Source organism: Canis lupus, chromosome 35 (genome assembly GCF_011100685.1).
Source record: "Canis lupus familiaris isolate Mischka breed German Shepherd chromosome 35, alternate assembly UU_Cfam_GSD_1.0, whole genome shotgun sequence".
Classification (NCBI taxonomy): domain Eukaryota; kingdom Metazoa; phylum Chordata; class Mammalia; order Carnivora; family Canidae; genus Canis; species Canis lupus.
The window spans coordinates 26,907,189-26,933,186 of record NC_049256.1 but is presented as its reverse complement, the minus strand read 5'-3'; the positions used below and the strand labels follow the sequence as shown (position 1 = coordinate 26,933,186).

Sequence of the window (25,998 nt, the reverse complement as noted above, 5' to 3'; positions counted from 1 at the left end):
TTTTTGGGGGTGTGAATCACAGACTGCCCTGAAGTCGACAGCCTGGGAGAGCACTCAGGCAGCCTGCCTGTGTTCTCAAATGCGCCAGCTCTCATACACGTTGTTCTATCCTACACCTACTGCCCTCCGGTTTCTGTCACCTACTTTAGTGTGGCTAAGGGGCCACAAGGCCCATTCGTCCCTATTTCTGTGCTGTAGCCTGCAGGTTTTCTGTGTGTGTGTGTGTGTGTGTGTGTGTGTGTGTGTATGTGTGTGTGCGCTGTCTTTATTTGGTTTTGGTATCACAGAATGATTTGCAAGTTTTCCTTGAGAAAAATAGGTATTAACTCTTCTTTAAATGTTTCATAGAATTCCCCTGAATCCATCTGGTCTCAGACTTTGTTGGGAGATTTTTGATTACTGATTCAATTTCTTTGCTGGTTATAGGTCTGTTCAGGTTTTCTATTTCTTCCTGATTCAGTTTTGGTAGTTAATATGTTTCTAGGAATTTACCTATTTCTTCTAGGCTGTTCAGTTTGTTAGCATACAGGTTTTTCTCCCTGGGCTTTATGTCAGCTTCACCCTACTGCTGACTTTTCCTTTCTTCTCCTGCTGATGCCACTGTTACCTGATTTGCTTCCTATTTCCTCAGTTTTCTTTATTCTTAGCTGCTTCTGCCAACTCCCACAGTCCCAACAAGATACACCTTTCATTTCAGTATTCAGAGGCACTACTTTACTTCCAAATTCTCCTTTATAATACTCTCCTTCAGTATCCCTGCCTGGCCCTTCTCTCCTACACACTGTCTGATCCAGTTTTATACCAATGCTGAGGTCTTTAGCCTCCTATCACCTCAGGGTTTTTTTAGATCATCCTTATGTCATGGACTCTGCCTCAATTTTTTTTTTTTTTTATGATAGTCACACACACACAGAGAGAGAGAGAGAGGCAGAGACACAGGCAGAGGGAGAAGCAGGCTCCATGCAGCGGGAGCCCGATGTGGGATTCGATCCCGGGTCTCCAGGATCACGCCCTGGGCCAAAGGCAGGCGCTAAACCACTGCGCCACCCAGGGATCCCTCTGCCTCAATTTTTAACTGTAGATTCAGCCACCATTCTATGGTTACTATGACAGTGCATGCATTTAAAACAAAATCTCCACAAAAAAATTAGAGACACAATTTCATTCTATGTACAAATTAATCAATTCAACGAATGACTTCCCACATCTTGCACCAAAAATTAGTCATAGAAAAAAGGTAGCACTCAAGTTCAACACTGTAATTTAAAAAAAATTTTTTTAGTTCCTTGTTATAATAGTCTTTGAAACTCTATATAGATGTTTGACTTTTGAAAATATAAATTACTTAATAATTTCATCACATATACCAGGTTTGCTTTGGAAGGGTAAAGTCTGATTTGTACCTGTAATTTGTCTTAATATTGGCACCATGTTCATTTTATCTGCCTTAATCTGATGGATTAGCATTGTGCTCCAAGTAGAAATGTGCAACATATTTCCGAAAATCCAGGAGGTCTAGAGAAGTACCTGGGTTACAGGTTCTGTGTAGCTGCCATGCATTGTTCATGGCTACATCAATTATGTAGCTCACCAAAACTGAGTACCATTTCTTGTTTCTTACTCTTACCCTGTATTTGGAAATGATTTGATCCATTTTAGATACACCTTCCCTGCATTCACCATACAATTTCACTATAGATGGTTGAGCTATCTGATGGATCTCTTCCTCATCAGAACAGCTTAGCTCACTGGCTGGTTCTATGCCCACAGCATTGGAGCAGAGACTGATAATGCCATCACCATGCCAGCGACACAAAATTACCTCCTCATTTTCTTCGACTCGGAAATCGAAATACCCCTTCTTCATTTTTCGCATATGTTCTACATTCATGAGGGGACATTTTTCAGTCCTATTTTCACGAATTGTTCCTGTGGCCCTCACTCCTTTCTTCTTCAAGGCTGATACCAATTTGACGCTTGTAAAGAAGCTATCAAAACACAGGTGATAGGGATATTGGCCTCTCTCTAAAAGAACATCAGCAAAATGCATCACTAGATTTCCACCTAAACCAAGATCAAGATCCTTATCCACCGTCACCATTGATTCTTCTTGATAGGGCTCAAACCACACCAGATAACCCTGTGTGGTTGTGCCACACCAAATTTTATAGCCAATTCTAATAGGTTTCCCATTCAGGAATTGGTCACTATCAAAACATTCACACATTGTCTTATCAAAATAATAGTATTCTTCCAGGGGAGCATACAGGAGGAAATTTCTGTTCATTTGCTTTATGAGAGGCCTCAATTTTGTAAACTTATCTTTTTGATCTAGGTGGCTATTATCTGCAAAATGTAGATATGAGAAAATCAATTCAAATCTGTCCCTTCTAATTGCATCTCTAACCAGGTTCTGGTCAGCATCAGAGATTTCCCAATACATTCCCCTTCTGGGACGCCTCACAAATCCACTCAAAAGCAGGATACCAAACACACACCTTACTTCCTGAACTGTGACTTCCAAGTTTACATTTTTCTGAGATGCGTAATTATTGGTTTCATTGACAATCAAGTTGAATACTTCATCATCAAAAAACAATTCAAAGAGTTCTACTGGGTTCAGCTTCTCATTCTTGAGATTCAAGAGTCCAGAATCTAGTGCTAACCAGCTTGGGAAGTTAGGTTTAATGTCTCTTTTGGTCCAATTCTTCTCTGGCACATTTGACAGCCTTAGCTTTTTTTGAGCATGGTAGGCCTCAAGCTTGTTATCTTCTTCCACATCTGAGTCACCAGAAAATGCAAGGCCTTGGAGCAGTTCACTCACTCGAGCTTTGTCCTTTTTTCTCCCTTTTCGCATCATGTCTCCTGCAGCATATTCCAAGGAGGAGATGTGCATTTGGGCCCACAAGTCACCCGGGTGACGGTCCTTCAGGGTGTTCAAATGTGCAACTGTCTTGTCGGTGTGGACAGAAGTATAACAAGGTGGCTGGGGCACACAATCTCTAGGAATGAAAAACAACAACATACTATAAAAATCCTCAGTCTTACTACAACATGAATCTGATGACACCTAAGTATTCTTGGGTGGAGATTAACCACTTCTCACTCCTAGGACTTTGGCCAGACCTAACACTTCTGGCCTCTCCCTAGCTTGGTCTCACTGGTCAAGACCGTGAGTTGTTAGCCTGAAAGAAAGAAAGAACTGGGCATCTTAGTACAGTGCCTCCCTCCTCTTCAGGAGCAAGTGGCAGATATCCCATGTACCTTTTGGCCCCAGGTTCTATTGGGCAGGCCTGTGCAAGGGGAGGTCTGTTCTCTTTCTGCTCTAGAGCTCCTTTTCTAGCTGAGCTTCTATCAGTAATGAAGTCAAGGTTTCCACAATCATCTGTTTTACTCCTGTATCTCCATCGATTGGTTCTAAACTTGGACAAGGAAGAGGGTTGTTATTGACTGAGCTCCCTCACACCTCTCTCAGAATTTCTGAACATGGAAAGATTTAGCCTCTCCTAGCTCTACAATGATCTGGAGGACAAACTGCTCTGGGGAGAAACTTAAGAGAAACTCGAACTTCCTGCTGTTGAACTGATTTTTATGGTGTTTACAAGGAAGGAAGATAAAGTTACCAAAGTGAAAAGTATTATACACAAGCTTCTCTCTTAACATGAGAAATTTGCCATTTCACTTACTAAAGTCTCATTGGTAAATAGCCTAGTTGCAGAAGACATAAGGGGGAAAAAGCAGTGACGAGTATGCTACAATTTATAGTACATGCATTTACTTATTTGCTTAAAGCATTTATAATCCTGGGTGTCTCCAGTGTGTGCATACAGCCCATTCAACAGTTCCCTAACGTTCTCAACTGCAGGGACCCTGCCTTGATGCCACCATCATGCTGAATCTTTTCAGTCTAACCTGCTCATGCCTCTGCTCTCCCATCTCACAGACTCCTCCCTTCCCTCCTGCTTCCACTGCCCTTCCTACTCCATTAACCGACCCCAAAACCCATCACCTGCCAGGATCATCAACCACCTGCCCCATTGTCCTTCTGTAGCATCATACTAGCCAAACTTCAGTACCTGGTAGAGCCCGTGGTTGGGTCTTCTCCAGTCCTCATGCCAGAGTGAGCGGCGCCACAGTACCCACACTACCGGGGAGACCGACACTGCTAAAAGTGCTGGTCTCCAAGATGCAGCTGGTCACTCACCCTGCCCAGGAGTCCTCCTTCCCCCTCACCTTTCCTCCCAGTTCCCAACATTTCACATCTTCATCATTCTTCTAAAAGCTTCGATCCCACAACTTCTTTTCCTACTCCAAAGAGAACCTAGAATTTCTCAGGCAGCAAAGTGCTTGTTGAAACAGTCTGCCTTCGATGGCTCCTATGATTCCTCTCCCAGTTCATCTCCAATCCTCTCCAGGCACTGGCATATTCACTTCTCTGCCTCTCTCCTTTCCACCTCCTCTGTCCAACAAACTCCCACCTCATCTCCCTGAGTCTTGTTTTAGGTGTCACCTCCTTCACAGGTACTTCTTTTTGCTGCACTGCAGCACCATCCCCTCTGCTGTGTCCTCATGGCACCTACTGAGGGTGGGGTCGTGGTAGCCATGGGATTCTGCGTAAGAGAGAAAAAATACTTCCTGAATAGGTGGATGACAGGAAAAAAAGTATGAAAGCTGGAACTTAAAAAAATGTGCCTGGAAGTCTTTTCAACAAAACCCTCTCTTGGTCTCTTATCAGTTCATCACTGATTCTCCAAACCTGACTCTTGATCCATACTTCTGTCTAGTTCATCTTGGCCTGTGACACCCTGAGAAAGTTTCCCTAATCATCTTCTCAGTGAGGGTGGCAGACTCACTGACTTTCCTGCCAATACTCCTTGCTCTCCCTTTTAGCCAGTGAGAAGCCCAGTTCTACTGGTGGCAGCAGTGTGTCCAGATAAAGGCCATGAATTGGTCTAAGCCAGTCCCAAAATCCCATTCCCCTTTCTAGATACTCTGTTCCCCTAGCCTCTCTTATAGCCAGAGTTGTTCCTATGAGTCGGTTTCAGCCAGTGAGAAGGAGGGGAAGACTGCTGAGGCTTTCTGGGAAGACATCTGTTTCCTTGGTGCCAGGAACCAACACTGGTAGAGGTGCCCTTCTACCCCCTTTCTGCTGTAACAGATTTAGTACTTGGAGTTGAAGGGATCATCCTATGGTCATGGGTTGATAAACAAGTCCTGGTTCCTTGAATGAGAAAACTGAATAATGACAAATCCTGGTGAGTATGAACCTTTTTAAACTGATCTGCGAGTACAGATGGTGCATTCTTTTCAGAAGCCAGTTTAGCAGTACTGAGTTAAATTTAGTAAAAACACACCCTAAGGCCCAGCAGTTCTGTTCGTAGGTATTAGTCCCAAAGAAATTTTCCCACAAGGGGTAGGTAGAGACTGCTCACAGTAGCAGTGTTCCTGCTGATGGGAGACCCAGAGGCAACAGCGTGACCACCTTTGGGGAAGCTGACGGGCAGGCCATGAGAGATGAGCCCGCAGATACGATGTAGCAGCTCTGAGTAAAGGGATAAATGTTTACTCAGAAATACAGATAGGCCTTGAAACATTATACTGATAAGAATATTCAAAATACTATTTAAATAACTTAAAACACTCACATAAAGAAAAAGTGCATATTTTACACAAACAGATATTGATAGTGGATACACATCATGGCCCAAAATGGTGGGAAGAAAGGGGAGTGAGTGGGGGAAAAGGAGGTAAAGAAACTGTGGGGCAGCTCAGGTGGCCCAGCGGTTTAGCGCCACCTTCAGCCCAGGCCGTGATCCTGGAGATCGGGGATGGAGTCCCACGTCGCATGGAGCCTGCTTCTCCCTCTGCCGGGGTCTCTGCCTCTCTATCTGTGTCTGTCATGAATAAATAAATCTTAAAAAAAAAAAAAAAAAAGAAAAAAAGAAAAGAAAGAAAAAAGAAACTGTGTTGCAAGGCTGTGGCGGGGTGAAGACGGAGTCAGATTTCTGGTCACTAAGGTTAAATGTGCCTGACAGGCACACCACCAGATTCCTATTTTGCAGTTACAATTACGTCACAAAATATTTCCTTTGGCTCAGACCTCCTGGGCTTTGAGACATTTCCATTTTCACGAAGAATTTAGCCCTAATTCCCTACCCTAAACATATGTCCCCTCTGCTACCCTGCATTGTCAAGCTAATTATTTTATACTGTTTCCTTTCTCACCTCCAAAGACTTAAGGGCCTCACCCAAACCCGCCCTCTGCCTGTAAGCAGGTTCCTCCCATTATGCTTTAGGAGGATCTGTGCTACATATCCATTCATTCATTCCCACAACCAACACTCAGTTGTTGTTGTAAAGTTGTTGATAGTAAAGTACCTATTACTATCTTTAATTTCTGCCTCATCAGCTACTTTCCTTTCAATTCTTGTTCAGGATTTTCCTATGCTATTTCTTTCTTGTTGCCATGACAGCCCTCACTCTCATCTAAATTCTCTGCCTTGGGGCAGCCAGGGTGGCTCAGCAGTTGAGCACCCCCTTCAGCCCAAGGCCTAATTCTGGAGACCCGGGATTGAGTCCCACATCGGGCTCCCTGCATGGAGCCTGCTTCTCCCTCTGCCTGTGTCTGTGCCTCTCGTTCTCTCTCTGTGTCTCTCATGAATAAATAAAATATTTTTTAAAAAATAAATAAAAATAAATTATCTGCCTTTTCTGGTTTCTCTTATCTGTAGCTCCACAAAGATATAAGGATGCTCAGGGAAGGGTGACCAGGCAGGGTAAACAGAGTCAGAATAGGATTCTTGGAAGCAGTTGTACACCAACTGAAAGTTTTGTGCAATGAGGATATTAGTAGGTCACCAAGGCATGGGGCCTCCTATGATTACAGAATTGAGAGCAGCACTCTTACTACATTATTCCAGAGAAGCAGCTTTGGTCCACCTGGTTTCTCTGGTTCCATTCCAATTTGTTCTTACAGCTGCAGGATTTAGTGATCAAAAATTCTTTCAGTTTCTGGTTGTTCTGGAAGCTTTTTTATCTCTCCTATTTTGAACAAGATCCTAGCTGGATAAAGTATTCTTGGCTGGATATTTTTCTCATTTTGGAACTTGAATATATCATGCCAGTCCTTTCTGGCCTGCCAGGTATCTGGATAGGTCTGCTGCTAGTCTAATGTTTCTACCCTTTTAGGTTATAGACCTCTTGTCCCAAGCTGCCTTCAGGATTTTCTCTCTGTTTCTGGGATTTGTAAGTTTCACTATTATATGTCAGGGTGTTGACCTATTTTTATTGGTTTTGAGGGAGGGGTTCTCTTTGCCTCTTGGACTTGGATGCCTGTTTTCTTCCACCAGATTACAGGAGTTCTCTGCTTTAATTTGCTCTATATGGTATACCTTCTGCCCCCCTCCTTTCCTTTTCTTCTGGGATCCCAATTATTCTAATATTGTTTTGCTTTATGGTACCACTTACCTTTCGAATTCTCCCCCGCTGATCAAGTAGTTGTTTATCTCTCTTTTTCTCAGCTTCTTTATTCTCCATCATTTTGTCTTCTATATCACTAATTCTCTCTTCTGCCTCATTTGTCCTAGCAGTTAGAGCCTCCATTTTTTATTGCATCTCATTAAGAGCCTTTTTTATTTCAACTTGATTAGATTTTAGTTCTTTTATTTCTACAGAAAGGGATTCTCTAGTGTCTTCTATGCTTGTTTCAAGCCCAGCTAGTATCTTTATAATCATTATTCTGAACTCTAGTTCTGACATTTTACTTATATCCATACTGATTAGGTCCCTCGCAGTCAGTACTACTTCCTATCCTCTCTCTTTTTTTAAAGACTTTATTTATCCATTCATGAGAGACACAGAGAGAGAGGCAGACACACAGGCAGAGGGAGAAGCTGGCTCCACACAGGGAGCCCAATATGGGACTCGATCCCAGGACCCAGGATCACACCCTAAGCCAAAGGCAGATGCCCAACTACTGAGCACCCAGGTGTCCCGTTCTCTTTTTCGAGTGAGTTTTTGTTTTGTCATGCTACCCAGAAGAATAGATGGACAAGGGAACAAAATTGTTCCCTTGACTAAAATGTCAACAACCACCCCAGAGAAATATACACTAATCAGAAGAGACCCAAAACCAAAGAGAGAGAGAGAGAGAGAGAGAGACTGACTATAATTAAACAGGTGAACAGACCAACACACTGGATCCTGTGTGTATTTTGACCCGTTTGTTAGAAAACTTAGTCCCAAAATTGTAACAAAAGAAAAACTTAGTGTATTTCAATTTTTTGTGGATAAAAGGATAGAAAGGATAGAATGTATCTAAAAGGATAGAATGTAACTGCAAAAATGAAAATTAAGTTTTTTAAAAAAAGGACTACAAACAGAAAGGTGAACAGAACACACCAATACACTATATCCTGAGTGTATTTTGGTCTGTTACTAAAAACTACATCTCAAAATTGTATGGAAAGAAAAATACATATATATGCAAAAACTAAATATATTGAATAGACAGAATGTAACTGTAGAGATGAAAATTTAAAAAAAGGCTTTAACAGAAAAAAAAATAATATGATCAGACAAGTGAGGAGAAAAGAGCCATACACTAATACACTAGATTCTGGGTGTATTTTGATCTGTTAGAAGAAACTGCATCCCAAAGTTGTAAAAAAAAAAAAATAAATAAAAAGACAGACATATATAGAAGATAAAATTAAATATAATGAAAGAGTAGAATATAACAGTAAAGATGAAAATTAAAAAAGATTTAGAAAAAAGTTGATAAAATAAGAATTTGGTTGAAAAAGAAAGAGAAAAAAAATTAATATTAAAAAACTAAAGAATCATGGGGGGAGGCGGAGGGACCCAAACGATGATTTCTATATGCTATGTTCCCCTAGCACTGGAGTTTTGCAGTTCTCAATGCTTGGTAGTCTTGGACTTAGCTGCATGATCTTACTGATCTTCTGGGAGAGGGGCCTTTTGTGTTGATTGTCAAGTGTCTTTGTCCTGGGGCAGAGCTGCACCACCCTCACCAGGGGGCTAGGCTAAGTAATTTCCAGATTGCTCAATGTGGCTTTTTTTGCTCCCTGAAGGCTTTCCGTGCCACTCTAGAAGATGAGAGTGAAAATGGTAGCCTCCCAATTTCCAGCCTCAGAGCTGAAAGCTCAGGGCCCTACTCCTCAGTGCACCCTCAGGGAAAAGCAGCCAATCACTCTGTCTCCCTGGTCTCTGTCCACATTCTGTGCTCACCCAGCCTGTGACTGAATGTCTTTATCTCAGACACGAGACCCCCGTTTCGAGTCCCCTAACCCTGCAGACTCTTGTGGCCCACTCCCACACCACTCCTCCCTGAGGAGAAGGGGGGTCTCAGGTTCTGCCGCTCGCTGGGGCCCTGATTGGAGAGCAGTCGCGCCGACTGTGCCCCACCCCAGTTCATGGTTTATGGCCACCCTGAGCTGGGAGCCCACTCCCAGACCTGCTGATTGCAGCCAGCTTCCCCTCTTCTAAATCCTGGGAATTCTGTCACACTCAGGCACCCCCGAGCTTCCTGTGGCCCTGAGGATCCTGAGACCACTCTGCCCACCTAGGATTCTGCCCTGTTTTATCACCTGAGTGCCTTTCATCCCTCCACATTCCCTGAACCCTTCACCTAAGCAGACTTCTAAAAGTTCTTATTTTGTGCTGCACTGCTCTGTCACTTTCTAGTAGCTGGAGGCTGGAGGCTCCCACCTCCCGTGGTCTAGCTTCCCATATATCACCTCAGATTCACTTCTCTGCACTTCCTTCCTTGCAGAAAGTGGTTGCTTTTCCATTTGTAGAGTTGCAGCTATTTTTTCAGATCTCTGGTTGAGTTTGCAGGTGTTCAGAACAATTTGATAGCTGTCTAACTGAATTCCTGGGATCAGATGAAACTAAGGTCTCCTACTCCTCTGCCATCTTGGACTCCTCCCAGCTGCAGGATTTATTTACGTACAAGCGTGGACACTCACCTGCTGGGTATTCCTGAGGTCCTCAGCACTGTGCTGCAGTTCTTCAGAAGTTTCTTGCTTTGCATTAAATAATGCATCTTTAGTTACAACTTCTTCAGCTAAAATGATACAATAATTTAAATGTCATTTGTTGTGTGAATTGAGAAAGAAGAAAAAAAATCTCCAGAGTAGGGAGGGAATAGGATTTTTTTCAGTGAGCTCTGTGCCCAATATGGGGCTCAAATTGACAAGATTCTGAGATTGAGTTGTATGCTCTACTGACTGAGCCATCCAGGTGATTTAATAGGGGAATAGAATTTTCAAATTAAAATAATCATCAGGTGTCCCAGGAGTGCCGTCACAACAGTCCTACAAAATGTGGTATAATATGGGAAGATAATAAAGGTCAGTGAGCTGGGGAGAAGGTCTAACAAGGCAAAGCATATTTAACGAAAAATCATACATGGATAATAATTTTCTCAGAGCGTGGGGAGAACTTCATCTGAGATAAAGAAGTGTGTGGGTCTTCCAGATATGAAGAGATGTCTGAACATGACAATTACATGGAAGCTTTTACAGGGAAGAAGATGGGAAGCAAAGGAGTGGTGAGGGGTTCAGGGAATATGGAGGGATGATCAGAGAAGATAACAAGAATCACTAAGCTGAGTGATCTGTGACCAGGAGGGATGCGAAAAGGTAAGGGCTGAGAGAAGTCAGCAGGCAGAGGGCAGAGACGGGGAGGGAGGGCGATGGTGGATAGGCAATGTTGCCTCACAAGGGCCACATCAGAGTTGATGATGGGAAAAGGTGCTCATACACATGGGACCTGCCAGAAGCCGTCCTCACCCACTGGACTGATGTTTGTAACCTTCTCTTGAGCTGAGTTTCTACAGGGGCTCCTGTGAGCCAGACTCCAAGGCGGCCGTTCCTCTGTGACAAGGGCCTGGATGGCTTCTTCCTCCATCTTCAATGATGTCTGAAAAGGCAAAAAGAGGCTCTTAGTCTACACTGAGGTAAGGATGGGGGCTCCGGTTGAAGGGTATGGACTACCCCACCTTCAGTAAAGCAGTGGTACCAGCCCTTTGGCGTGGCCTTGCTCTGTCTAGAGGTCTTTGGGAGGATCATCCTCACCGTTCTCCTGGCTGGTGGTGGTTGGCAAGGATCAGTGTTCTCTGGCTTGTAGATGTGTCACTTCAATCTCTCCCTCTGCCTTCACACAGCCTTCTCATAAGACACCACTTACCAGATCTGGGGCCCACGCAGATCCAGGATAATCTCACCTTCATTACATCTACAGAGTTTCTTACAAAATAAGATTGCATTCACAGGTACCTGGAATGTTAGGGCCTCAATATATCTTTCAGGGGGACACAGTTCAAACCACATCATCAACTATATTGTTCTAAAAACACGTACAGGTAACTTTTATTCTCTGTACAACTATTTTCATAAAGATAAAATATTTCTGAAAAATAGAAAGCACCAGGTCTGACAGAATTAAGAACAAATTAGAAGCCAGAAAAAAACACCAAGTAATGAGAGGACTCCACAAGGACCATGTTTTGAGGAAAACTGAATTAGAAACACAGGACTTCATGGAAGATTCAATTATTTTTTAACTAAATGACTAGGAAAATGACTAAACCACTGAGAAATTGAGGGGGAAAACAAAATCCATTTGTGGTGATGTCAAGTTTTGCCCTGGATACACAGAATTAACATTACCATCATAAATGTCAGGTCTGTGCAAGAACACTAAGAATATAAAGCAAGAATCCGGGAGGTCAGGCTCGGGAGACAAAGCAGAGGCCCTCAAAGAGAAAACATGAGGCACTAAGCCTCAAATGAATGGAGGTACTTTCTGAAAAGAAGGGTCTAACTGCCCCTTCCCTGTCCTACTTAAGATGTGGATGTGCCTCTTAAGCTTGGCCCACAATGAGGCAACAGCATGTCATCCACACGAGCCCCTTGCATGAGGCATCCTTGATCTGACACCTGTTACAAGGTGAAGGTAGAGGGGCAGAGGTGCCTAAAAAGCTCCCACAGGTGAGAAGGGCAAGGAGGAGGTGGCCAGAAGGAGGGCTGCTACCTGCCACATTCCCATGAGCTGGGCACCTTGCTCTCCTGGGACCCAGCTGAGTCCTTGCCTCTAGCTGGTCCCTAGGGGAGCAGGCCTTGTGGGGGCACAGCCTGCATAGCCTCTGATGTATATGAAACAGGTCAGAACCAAGACATGCCTCTGACTGACATGGGACACCACAACTGTCCCCATTCTGTCAGGAATCCTACAGTTCTAAAACTTTAGGGTCTGTTCACAACTATTCACAAACTCGACTATTCACAAACTCTTCAAGTGCTTTACGGTGATGCACTTTCACATACAGCAAATTTTAAAGTCATAGATGAAAATAAGGAGGAGAAAGAAGCTTGTGCTATAGGAAAACTTAAGCAAAGAGTAGAGCTACTCAACAAAGGGGAGACAGGAAAGAAGAAATGAAACAGGAGTTGACAGAGGAGGTGGCTGTGTGTGGATGAGTGCAGGGTGCTTTCTGGGAAATGAAGACACACACACCCCCACACACACCCATACACACACAAACAAAAAGAAGCAACCTGAAGTGGAAATGCTGGGAATCTACCATGTTGGAAGCTGCTGATTCCAAAAGGACCCACAATAATCGAAACAGGAACAATGACTGCACAGTGCATGCAACTCTTGATCTCAGAAGTTGTCAGTTTGAGCCCCATACTGGGCATAGAGCTCACTGAAAAAAATCCTATTCCCTCCCTACTCTGGAGATTTTTTTTCTTCTTTTCTCAATTCAGGCAACAAATGACAAAAAGTCTGCTTAGGTGAAGGGTTCAGGGAATGTGGAGGGATGAAAGGCACTCAGGTGATAAAACAGGGCAGAATCCTAGGTGGGCAGAGTGGTCTCAGGATCCTCAGGGCCACAGGAAGCTCGGGGGTGCCTGAGTGTGACAGAATTCCCAGGATTTAGAAGAGGGGAAGCTGGCTGCAATCAGCAGGTCTGGGAGTGGGCTCCCAGCTCAGGGTGGCCATAAACCATGAACTGGGGCACAGTCGGCGCAACTGCTCTCCAATCAGGGCCCCAGCGAGCGGCAGAACCTGAGACCCCCCTTCTCCTCAGGGAGGAGTGGTGTGGGAGTGGGCCACAAGAGTCTGCAGGGTTAGGGGACTCGAAACGGGGGTCTCGTGTCTGAGATAAAGACATTCAGTCACAGGCTGGGTGAGCACAGAATGTGGACAGAGACCAGGGAGACAGAGTGATTGGCTGCTTTTCCCTGAGGGTGCACTGAGGAGTAGGGCCCTGAGCTTTCAGCTCTGAGGCTGGAAATTGGGAGGCTACCATTTTCACTCTCATCTTCTAGAGTGGCACGGAAAGCCTTCAGGGAGCAAAAAAAGCCACATTGAGCAATCTGGAAATTACTTAGCCTAGCCCCCTGGTGAGGGTGGTGCAGCTCTGCCCCAGGACAAAGACACTTGACAATCAACACAAAAGGCCCCTCTCCCAGAAGATCAGTAAGATCATGCAGCTAAGTCCAAGACTACCAAGCATTGAGAACTGCAAAACTCCAGTGCTAGGAGAACATAGCATATAGAAATCATCGTTTGGGTCCCTCCGCCTCCCCCCATGATTCTTTAGTTTTTTAATATTAATTTTTTTCTCTTTCTTTTTCAACCAAATTCTTATTTTATCAACTTTTTTCTGGACAGATCATCCAAATAGAAAATCAACAAGGAAACAATAACTTTGAATGTTACACTAGATCAGATGGATCTAACAGATATTCAAAACATTTCATACTGGAATGCTTGGGTGGCTCAGCGGTTGGGCGTCTGCCTTCAGCTCAGGGCATGATCCTGGAGTGCCAGGATGGAGTCCCACATCAGGCTCCCTGCATGGAGCCTGCTTCTCCCTCTGCCCGTGTCTCTGCCTCTCTCTCTCTCTCATGAATAAATAAATAAAATATTTTTTAAAAATTCATACTAAAACAGCAGAATACACATTCTTTTCAAGTGCACACAAAACATTGTCCAGAATGAATAACTTTTTGGGCCACAAAACAAGTCTTACAAATTCAAAAGACTAAAGCCACTGTCATTTCAATAAACGCAGAAAAAATATTTGACAAAGTACAACATTCATTCATGATACAAACCCCCAACAAAGAAGGTTTATAAAGAGGGAACATACCTCAACCTAATGCTGTATACAAAAAAAATCAAAGCCAACATCATACTCAGTGATGAAAACCTGAGAGCTTTTCCCCTAAGATCAGGAAAAAGACAAGAATTTCTACTCTCACCACTGTATTCAACATAGTACTAGAAATACAAGCCACAGCAATCAGGACAGAAAATAAAAGGCATCTAAACTCACTATTTGCAGATGACATCACACTATACAGAGTCTAAAGACTGCCAGAAACCTATGAGAACTGATAAATGAATTCAGTAAAGCCACTAGGGATGCCTGGGTGGCTCAGTGGTAGAGCATCTGCGTTTGGCTCACGGGGTGATCCTGGATTCCTGGGATCAGAGTCCCACATGGGGCTCTTGCATGGAGCCTGCTTCTCCTTCCTCTGTGTTGTGTCTCTGTCTCTTTCTGCGTCTCTCATGAATAAATAAAATCTTTAAAAAAATAAAAATAAAGCCACAAGATACAAAATCCGTAAACAAAAATCCACTGCATTTCTATACATGCACTTACAACAAAGCAGGAAAAAGAGAAATTAAGAAAACAGTCCCATTTTACAACTACATCAAAAATAATGAAATACCTGGGAACAAACTTAACAAAGGAACTGAAAGACCTGTACTCTGAAAATTATAAATCATGAGGGAAATAAATTGACAATGACACAATCAGAAATACTCATCCTCCTCATGTAGTGGGAGAAGATTATTATTAAAATATCCCTACTATGCAAAGAAACCTACAGATTTAATGTAATCCCTATCAAAACACCAACAGTATTTTTCACAGAACAAGAATAATCCTAAAATTTGTATGGTACAACAAAGGTTCCCAAATAGCCAAAGCAATCTTCAAGAAGAACAACAAAACTGAAGGTGTGACAATCTCAGATTTCAAGCTACACTCGGTAACTGTAGTAATTAAAACAGTATGGTATGGGCACAAAAATAATAGACACATAGATCATTAGAACAGACTAGAGATCCCAGAAATAAACCCACGATCATATGGTCAATTACTCTTCAACAAAGTAGGAAGAACATGCAATAGGAAAAAGACAGTCTCCTCACAAATGGTGTTGGGAAAACTGTACAGCCACATGGAAAAGAACAAAACTTCAACACTTTCTTATGCCATACAGAAAAATCAACTCCAAATGGATTAGAAACGTTAATGTGAGACCTGATAGCATAAAAATCCTAGATAAGAGAACAGGCAGTAATTTCTCTGATATCCATTCATACCATTTTTCTAGATGTGTCTCCTGAGGCAAGGTCCAAAGGCAAAAATAAATTAAATAAAAAAAAAGCTTCTGCACAGCAAAGGAAACAATCAACAAGGTTAAAAGAAAACCTACTGGGGGTGACTGAGTGGCTCAGTAGGTTAAGTGTCTGCCTTTGACTCAGGACATAATCCTGGGGTCCTGGGATCAAGCCCCACATGGGGCTCCTGCTCAGCGGGGAGTCTGCTTCTCCCCCTCCCTCTGCCCTTTCCCTTGCCCCCTTGCCGGTGCTATCTCTCTCTAATAAATAAAATCTTAAAAAAAAAAAAAAAAAGACAACTCTAAAGAACAAACTGGTGGTTACAGAGAGGAGGTAGGTGGGGGGATGGGTGAAACAGGTGAAGGGAATTAAGAGTACAGTTATCATAATGAACACTGAGTAATATATAGAATCATTGAATCACTATATTGGACCCATGAAACTAATATAACATTGCACGTTGACTATACTAGAGATAAAATTAAACTTTTTAAAGGCACATAAAGTCAGAGGTGCCTGGCTGGTTCAGTTAGTAGAGCATGTAACTTTTTTTTTTTTTAAGATTTTATTTATTCATGAGAGATGCAGAGACATAGACAGAGGGAGAAGCAGGCTCCCTGTGGGTAGCCTGAAGCAGGACTCAATCTGGAGACCCTGTGATCACCACCTGAGCCAAAGGCAGATGCTCAGCCACTGAGCCACCCAGGCACCCTCATGCAACTTTTAATCTCAAGGTTGTGAGTTCAGACCTCATGTTGGGCATGGAGCCTCCTTAAAATAAAAATTTTAAAAATAATAAATAGATAAATAAAGGCACATAAAGTTAAACAGACATTTGTTGAGTGACTGGACCCTAGGATCACAAACTGAGCCAAAGGCAGATGCTCAACACTGAGCCACCCAGGCACCCTCATGCAACTTTTAATCTCAAGGTTGTGAGTTCAGACCTCATGTTGGGCATGGAGCCTCCTTAAAATAAAAATTTTAAAAATAATAAATAGATAAATAAAGGCACATAAAGTTAAACAGACATTTGTTGAGTGACTGGACCCTAGGATCACAAACTGAGCCAAAGGCAGAAAGATCTGAGAAAATCTAAAGAAACCATTAAAAGGGTAAAAAATGGCAATATATATCTATCAATAATTACTTTGAATGTAAATGGACTAAATAAATCCAATCAAAAGACATAGGGTAAGAGGATGGATTAAAAAAACAATATCCATCTATATGCTGCCTACAAGAGACTCATTTCAGACCTAAAGACATCTGCAGATTGAAAGTGAGGTGATGGAGGAACACTTATCATGCAAATAGATGTCAAAGGAAAGCCAGGGTAGCAATACTTCTATTGGACAAAGTAGACTTTATTTATTTATTTTTTTTAATTTTTTATGATAGTCACAGAGAGAGAGAGAGAGAGAGGCAGAGACACAGGCAGAGGGAGAAGCAGGCTCCATGCACCGGGAGCCTGATGTGGGATTCGATCCCGGGTCTCCAGGATCGCGCCCTGGGCCAAAGGCAGGCGCTAAACCGCTGCGCCACCCAGGGATCCCCAAAGTAGACTTTAAAACATAGACTGTAACAAGCAACAAAGAGGGGCACTATATAATCAAAAAGAGGAAACTTCAACAAGAAGACATAACATTCATTTATGGATGAATAAAATATTTTAAAAAGAAAGAAAAAAAACTATATGTCAACAAATAAGACAACTTGGAAGAAATGTATTCATTCCTAGAAACATACAAACTACCAAAACAGAATCAAGAAGAAATAGAAAATTTGAACAGACTGATTAACAGCAAGATTAAATAAAGAATCAAGAAACTCCCAACAAATGAAAGTCCAAAACCACATGGCTTCAAAGGCAAATTCTACTGAACATTTATTTTTTTAAAGATTTTATTTATTTATTTATTCATGAGAGACAGAGGCAGAGACTAAGTAGAGGGAGAAGCAGACCATGCAGACAGCCCAATGCAGTACTCAATACCGGGACTCCAGGATCACACCCTGAGCTGAAGGCAGACACTCAACCGCTGAGCCACCCACCTAGGCGTCCCTCTACTGAACATTTAAAGAAGAGTTAGGGGACACCTGGGTGGCTCAGTGGTTGAGTGCCTGCCTTCAGCCCAGGGCGTGATCCTGGAGACTGGGGATCGAGTCCTGCATTGGGCTATCTACATGGAGCCTGCTTCTCCCTCTGCCTATGTCTCTGCCTCTGTGTGTATGTCTCTTATGAATAAATAAATAAATCTTTAAAAAATAAAGATTTTAAAAAAAGAAGAGTTAGCACCTCTTCTCAAATGATTCCAAAAGGTAGAACAAGGCTTCCAAACTCATTCTATGAGGACAGCATTACCCTGATACCAAAACCAAATAAAGACACTACCAAAAAAGAGAGCTCTAGGGAAATATCTCTGATGAGCACAGATGCAAAAATCTTCAACAAAATATTAGCAAACCAAAGCCAACAATACAGTTTTAAAAATCATGCACCATAATCAGGTGGGATTTATTCCCAGGATGCAAGAGTGGTTCAGTATTCACAAATCCATCAGTGTGATATATCATATCAATAAGAGAAAGGATAAAAACCATATGATCATTTCAATAGAGGCAGAAAAAAATATCTGACAAAGTACAACATCCATTCATGATATAAACCCTTGACAACGAAGGTTGAGAGAACATACCTCAACATAATAAGGGCCATATATGAAAAACTCACAGCTAACATCAGACTCAATGTGGAAAAACAGAGCTTTTCCACTCAGGTGAGGAATAGGACTAGGATGTCTACTCTCACTTTTGTTTGTTTGTTTCAAAAGAGACTGAGGGGAGGGGAGGAAAGGGGCAGAGAGAGGAAGAGAATCTTAAGCAGGCTCCACTGTGGAGCCTGAATGCAGGGCTCAGTCTCACAACCCTAAGAGAGAGATCATGACCTAAGCCACAATCAGGAGTCAGACATTTAACTGACTGAACCACCCAGGCAACCCTACCCTCACCACTTTTATTTAACATAATACTGGAAGTCCTAGCCATAGCAATCAGACAAGAAAAAGGAATAAAGGATATCCAAACTGCTTAGGAAGCAGTAAAACATTCATATTTGCAGATGACACAATACTATATATACTATATAGAGAAAACCCTAAAGACTCCACTAAGAAACTACTAAAAATGATAAATGAATTCAGTAAGGTCACAGGATACAAAATCAATATGCAAAAATCCACTGCATTCCTGTAAACTAATGATGAAGCAGCAGAAAGAGAAATTAGGAAAACAATCCCTGGGCACTTGGGTGGCTCAGCCCATTAAGCAGCAACCCTCCAAGCTCAGCAGGGAGTCTGCCTGAGGATTCTCTCTCCTTCTCTCTCTGCAGCCTCCCCCTGCTTGCAGACACGTGTGCTCTCTCTCTCTAAAATAAATAAATAAATCTTTTAAAAATCCCATTTAGAATTCCACCAAAAAAAGGAAAAAAAATGAAGTATCTAATAAACTTAACCAAGGAGGTGAAAGACCTGTACTCTGAAAATCATAAAACACTGATGAAAGAAACTGAAGACAACACAAATGAATGACTTCCATGCTCATAGGTTGGAAGAACAAATATAACTGAAATGTCTATACTATCCATAGCAATCTACAGATTTAATGCAATCCCTATCAAAATACCAACAGCATTTTCCAAAGAACTAGAACAAATAATTCTAAAATATGTATGGAACCACAAAAGACCCCCACATAGCAAAATCAGTCTTGAAAAAGAAAAAGTGGGAGGTATCACAATTCCAGATTTCAAGTTATATTACAAAGCTATAGTAATTAAAACATTATGGTACTGGCACAATCAATGGAATAGAATAGAAAGCTCAGAAATAAATGAATGATTATAATCATTGACCAAAGAGTCAAAAATATGCAATGGGAAAAAGTATCTTCAACAAATGGTGTTGGGAAAACTGGACAGCAATATGCAAAAGAGTGAAACCACAACTTTCTTATACCACACACAAAAATAAACTCAAAATGGATTAAATGGGAGAGCTGAAATCATAACATTCTAGACAAGAGCACCAGCAGTAATTTCTCTGACATTGGCCATAGCAAAATCTTTCTGGATAGGTCTCCTGAGGCAAAGGGAAAAAAAAAACAAAATAAACTATTACAACTACACCAAGATAAAAGCTTCTGCACAACAAAGGAAACAGTCAACTAAAAACAATCTACCGAGTGGGAGAACACATTTGTAAATGGCATATCTGATAAAGGATTAATATCCAAAATATATAAAGAACTTAGGTAGCTCAACACTAACAAATAATTCAATTTTAAAAATGGGTAGAAAACACAAACAGACATTTACACATGGCCAACAGACACACAAAAAGATGCTCAACATCACTTATCATCAGGGAAAAACACATCAAAACCTCAATGACATATCACCTCAGATCTGTCAGAATGGCTAAACCTAAAAACACAAGAAACAAGTATATTGGTAAGGATGTGGAGAAAAAGGAATCTTCCTACACTGTTGGTGGAGATGCAAACTGATGCAGCTACTATGAAAAATAGTATGGCAGTCCCTCAAAAAAAAAAAGAAAGAATTACCATATGATTCAGCAATTGCGCTATTATTTACCCAAAGAAAGTGAAAACACGGACTTGAAAGGATATATGTACCCCTGTGTTTATAGCAGTATTATTTATAATAGCCAAACTAGGGAAACAGTCCAAGTGTCCAGTGATAGATGACTGGATAAAGATGTGGTAGACACACACGCACAATGTAGTATCACTCAGCCATGGAAAGGATGAAATCTTGCCATTTGCAACAACATGTATAATGCTAAGTGAAATAAGTCAGAGAAAGACAAACACCATGATTCCACTTATACGTAGAATTTTAAAAACAAAAGGGAAAACAGAGACAAACCAAAACAGACTCTTAACTACATAGAACAGATAGATGGTTAGTAGAGGGGAAGTGGATTGGGGGTGATGGGTGAAATAGGTGAACAGGATTAAAAGTACACTTATCTTGGTGAACACTGACTCAGTGTTCAATATAGGAAACTGCTGAATCACTATTAATTATTATCTAATCACTATTAGATACGTCAAACTAATAGAATACTGTAATGTTAACTACATTGGAATTAAAAGAAAATATAAAGAACTGACTTACAGGTGCAGCTGTGTGATCTTGGGCCTGCCAGTCTTGCTAAGCCTCCAATTCCTTATCTGTGCAATGGGGAGAACATAGTCCCTTTACAGAGTTCATGAAGATCCAATGAGATAATGAACACAAAAGCCCTCTATAAACTGCAAGACCCCCCATGAGGTAATGTATTATTATATTTTAAGATTGGCTTAATACCAGATACACAAAATTACTAAAATGAAGAGGATTTGATCATTCTAACGCAAAATATATCCAAGACTATGGCATCACTTTTTTTTTTTCTCCAGACACAATGGATCCTCATAGAACTTTTTTGTTTCTGTTATTTGGGATCTAGAGAAACCAGAGTTTGCTGGAAAAAGAGACTCGTCCCTGATAACTATTAACTGCCTGACCTCCCCCAGAACACATACATGCCAAACCTCTCACTTGAAAAATTACAATGTAAAACAGACCTGCTGACAGAGAAAGGGCTGAGTTGAGAATGGGGAGGATGGGACAGAAAATGGAAGCAGGAAAAGATAAAATGCAAGGAAAGAGCAAACACAGTGGAAGATGTGAGACTGCAAAGGTCAGATCAGACTTTGTGTCTGCTTATCATCTTCCTGAGGTGGAAGAGCATTAAGGTTAAGCCTGAGAAAGAGGCAGAAGAATGTTTTCACATATAGGAAAGTTCATTACAAACACCACACTGATCTACTGCTCTACATCTCTGTTAAAGACACAACAGGAGTACTGAATACAGGGTTATGTTGCAATTCAGATGATATCTTAAGGTCCCTTCTACTTCTCCATCAACATATCCAAACACTCAACAATGTGTCTGACAATAAAATTCTATCAAACCGAGCAATAAGAAACTGGGAAAAATAAAGTTCTCAAGAGTTTTCATTTAAATCTAGTGTTCTATGACAGGTAAGAATGCCCCTCCACAAACACACCCAAATGTGTGCATGTGCACACACATGCTATAACTGCTTATAAATCCTATTTTTGATTAAAAAATAAGGCTTCCATGGCACCCAACTATTTTTTTAAGATTTTATTTATTTATTTGAGAAAGAGAGAGAGAGAGTGAGAGTATGAACAGAGGGAGAAGCAGACTCTTCACAGAGCAGGGAGCCTGACTTGGGCTCAATCCCAGGACCCCAGGATCATGACGTGAGCTGAAGGTCACCTGCTGCTCAACTGACTGAGCCACCCAGGTACCCCACCCAACTTTTTTAAGGTTTTTTTTGTTTTGTTTGTTTTGTTTTGTTTTGAGAGGGAGAGAGAGAGAAAGCATAAGGTGGGGGGTTGCGGGTGGAGAGATGCAGACTGCCTGCTGAGCAGTGAGCCTGACACGGGCTCAGCAGAGGCCTGAGATCATGGCCTCAACCAAAAGAAGACACTCAACCAACTGAGCCACCCAGGCATCCAGCACCCAACTTTTTTTTTTTTTTTTTTAAGATTTTATTTATTTATTCATGAGAGACACAGAGAGAGAGGGGCAGAGACACAGGCAGAGGGAGAAGCAGGCCCCATGCAGGGAGCCTGATGTGGGACTCCACCCCGGGTCTTCAGGATCACACCCTGGGCTGAAGGCGGCGCTAAACCGATGAGCCACCCAGGCTGCCCCAGCACCCAACTTTTTAGCAAGAGTCCAAACTTTAACAACCCTGCAAGATGTTTCCACGTAATCTCCCTATTTCTTCCCACACTCTTCGCCAAACAAACCCTACTCTTTAGCCATGCTGGTTGACTTGCTATTCCTTAAAAATACCAGCAAGGAGGGATACCAATAGCCTGGGAAATTGGTCTTTAGTTCATGTGGTCTCAGGTAACCTGGATAAATGTGCTGAGATTATAAGTGGTAGGTAGATCTTTAGCTAGAGTCTAAAGGTCTAAATCCTAGCTAAAAGGATATACTTTTTTTTTTTTTTTTAAAGCCCTTGAAAATGACAAGACCTGCTTCCTGAGGGCCCAGAGAGCATTCTCATCCTGTTCGCACACTTCACAGCAGTGGTGCCTCCCTGTGAGGACACAGAAAACCGCAAGAGGCCGTCACTCTGCCCAGAATGCCCCTGGGGTCCAGTTCTATGAGCCATCTTACACAGCTTTTAAGCATTCACTTAACATGAGAGAATCTTACGTCTTATGACCACTGCTATCTTTTAGTCAATTATCATCCTCACCATTCTGACAACTGCCTACTTCCATTCATTACCTTCCCATCTCCAGTCGAAATGAAATGAAATCACTTGGAACAGATGGGTGCTCATCGTCTCATAGGTAAGTAGGAATGTCTGCCCACTGTGGGGCTCCCTACCTCCTCTCAACTTCTTCACATAAACAATTCTGGGGCTTTATGTAATGCTGGCTTTTCATAGCTGAAGAAATATGATAGAACCATTAGCCATGTCAGTAGGTAAATATCAAGTCCTATTTATGCTACATTATATGGGTAAACACCATAAGTAATGCAAGCCCTATACATTTTATCTCACTCTAGTGATTTTATTTCATGAATCATTTATTCTCCACTTATTGTCAAAATATCAATATTCACAGATTACCAATGTGGTAACTGATAAACCATGAATGACTGGGGTATATCATGAACCCTCTGAAATCATACACATAATTTTGAATGTACCCACATTTTCCAGGGAAAAGAGTCAAGTTTTCAACAACTTCTGGGGAAAAACCTGTAGCACCTCTCACCAGAGGTTAAAAAACACCACACTGTGGAGTTCTTAGTTCTTCTCTTTGAACTTTCTGTGTACTTTTTCTGTTCTCGATCCATCTGCAGACCACAGATTTTGTATTCACTGCATGGCTTATCCCATTGCCAGAGGCCCGCACAGAGCTGAACAATAACCAATAACCACCAGCAGGGGTGGTTTACCTGGAGGTAAAGACTGGAGATGGAAAGTGGGGGAGCTCTGCATATAGGAGATTGCACTCGAAACAGAAAAGAGAGAACCTGCTTAAGCCCAAAGCTGCACTTAAAATGGTCCAAGAGGGGATCCCTGGGTGGCTCAGCGGTTTGGCGCCTGTCTTTGGCCCAGGGCGCAGTCCTGGAGACCCTGGATCGCGTCCCACGTCAGGCTCCCGGCATGGAGCCTGATTGTCCCTCTGCCTGTGTCTCTGCCTCTCTCTCTCATGAATAAATAAAACTTAAATAAATAAATAAAATAAAATGGTCCAAGATTAGAGGCAGGGAGGATACTGAAGAAATGTTACTAAGGGAAAAAGGTAAATCTGGAAGGCTACCATCCAAACAGGTATAGAATTAGATATGTAGAGCAGAGGTATATAGCAGAGACACTTCTGGTCAGAAGGTCAGGTGACATGAATTCTAGATGTTGCTATGTCTGTTGAACCTGGACAACTCATTAAACAACCTGAGTTTGGTTTTCCCAACTATTGGGAAGGGTATCGGACAAGAAGATTTTAGGATTCCAACATTTTACAATTCCAAATGTCCTTAGAAGCTTGCTTAGATACAGGGTTAGACTAAAATATACATATAAAAACTCGAGGACACAGATAAACAAACACCAGTCAGCGTCTGCTCCCAACATCCACACTAAACACCGACTGGTGCTCACCACTTACTTCTTCAGGGTTTTCTTGGCAGAGTTCAGGAAGTTCACATTTCAAGGGGGGTTTCCTGGGCAGGAGCTGGAGACTCTGACACTCCAAAGAGGCTCCTTGATCATCTGTCACCAGTGGGTACAGGCCCTGTCCCTGAGTATAGATACACGCCTAGAGACAAAAGATTCGAATACCTTGAAGAGGCACCCTGACCCAGACTGAACAGCAGTTAGGGACAACTCCCAGGGAACACCAGACGAGCCCCATTTTATCTTTGAGAGAAGCAGCAAGTAAGACAGAGGAGCAACACAGAGAAATTCATCCATTTGATAAACAAGAACTGCACACCTACTAAGACTCAGACTTTGTGCTACATTCTGAGGATATCGTGGCAAACAAGAAACAAGGCAAAGAATCCCTGCCCAGAAAACAGAACAAACCCAAGTGGATGCTTACACTAGTAGATGGGACTTTAATGAGGACCAGGGTGTGTTACACTATCTCAAAACATCTTCCAAGAATTACTTGTTAATTACAAAGGGAAAACAGTAACTTTATAATACAGAAATCCAAGAGATACCACCTTAACCTCATCAGTAACAGGACAACCCATCACCATGGGCCTCCTGATGTGATGCACTTATCATGACAAAATAAAGACAAACCCAAATTTATGGGCATTCTGTAAAAAAACTGGTTTTGTATTCTTCAAAAATATCAATCTTATGACAGACAAAGAAAGACCAAGAACTGTTCCAGATTCAAGGAAACTAAAGAAGAGGCAACTAAAATGCAACATGTGAGGCTGGACTGTATCCTGGATCAGGGTAAAATTGGCAAAAAAAAAAACACTGCTGGGATGATACGGCAAAATGTGAACAAGGACTACTGTGTATATGATAGTATCATAACAATTTTAATTTCCTAAAATGAAATCTTTGTATTCTGGTTATACAAAAGAATGCCCTTGTTCCTCAGAGGGGGCACATGAGGATACAATGGTTACAACTAGTGAATCTGGGTGAAGAGGATACAGGAGTTCTCTATAAGATACTTCTGTAAGTTATAAATCATTTAAAAATAGTAACTTAAAAATTAACAGACAAGTGTTCCCCAACCTGCTGTCCTGGGTCTCCTGTGTCTTTCTGTAGATTCTCCAGCATAGTCACGACATCCTTCCTGCTCTCCAGATGACAGGCCTGCACCCGGGCCTGGAGCTCTTTGGGCAGGATGGTCAGGAACTGCTCCAACACGAGCAGCTCCAGGATCTCCTCCTTGCTGTGGGTCTCAGGCCGCAGCCACTGATGGCAAAGTTCTTGGAGTTGGGCCAGAGCCTCTCGGGGTCCTGTTACCTCCTGGTAGCAGAACTGCCGGAAGCGCAGGCGGCAAAGTTCCCGAGTGTCGCAGCTGCTTTCCTGGAAGCTGCACATCTGCTCCCAGGTGGGGTCTTCCTCCTTCACTTTCACAAGGCTGTCTCCATTTTCAGAGGTGGGGCCTGGCAAAGCTTCACCCATGCTGAGCTTTAAGGCTTCAAGGAAAAGGCTCATTTAGCCCACTTTTGCACTTCAGAAATGTTTTTCCAAATGTACATCTAAGGAATAAGAATGGATGTAAGTTACATGTAAGTTACAAGAGCTTCAAAATTCTATGAAACCTATTTTTGTTCCTATTGTACTTTTGTTCCTATTGTACCTCTCACTCAGAGCCTCTCACTCAGAGCCTCTCACTCAGAGCCGGCTTGCCTATGTTACCAGTGAGATTAATCAGAAATA

General features: G+C 42.1%; 1 protein-coding gene across 1 annotated transcript in view; it reads right to left on the bottom strand.

Annotated features, from left to right (window-relative positions):
* Positions 1-1,147: 1,147 nt before the first annotated feature.
* Positions 1,148-25,998, bottom strand: part of PGBD1 (piggyBac transposable element derived 1) — a 28,298-nt gene continuing 3,447 nt past the window's right edge. Inside the window, exons 2-7 of the mRNA XM_038583982.1 lie at positions 25,345-25,817; positions 24,248-24,397; positions 10,815-10,944; positions 9,990-10,087; positions 5,433-5,542; positions 1,148-3,002 (exon numbers count right to left, since the gene is read on the bottom strand). Coding sequence (XP_038439910.1) covers positions 1,448-3,002; positions 5,433-5,542; positions 9,990-10,087; positions 10,815-10,944; positions 24,248-24,397; positions 25,345-25,773 — 2,472 coding nt within the window. The 5' untranslated portion in view covers positions 25,774-25,817 and the 3' untranslated portion in view covers positions 1,148-1,447. The remainder of the gene's footprint in view (positions 3,003-5,432; positions 5,543-9,989; positions 10,088-10,814; positions 10,945-24,247; positions 24,398-25,344; positions 25,818-25,998) is intronic.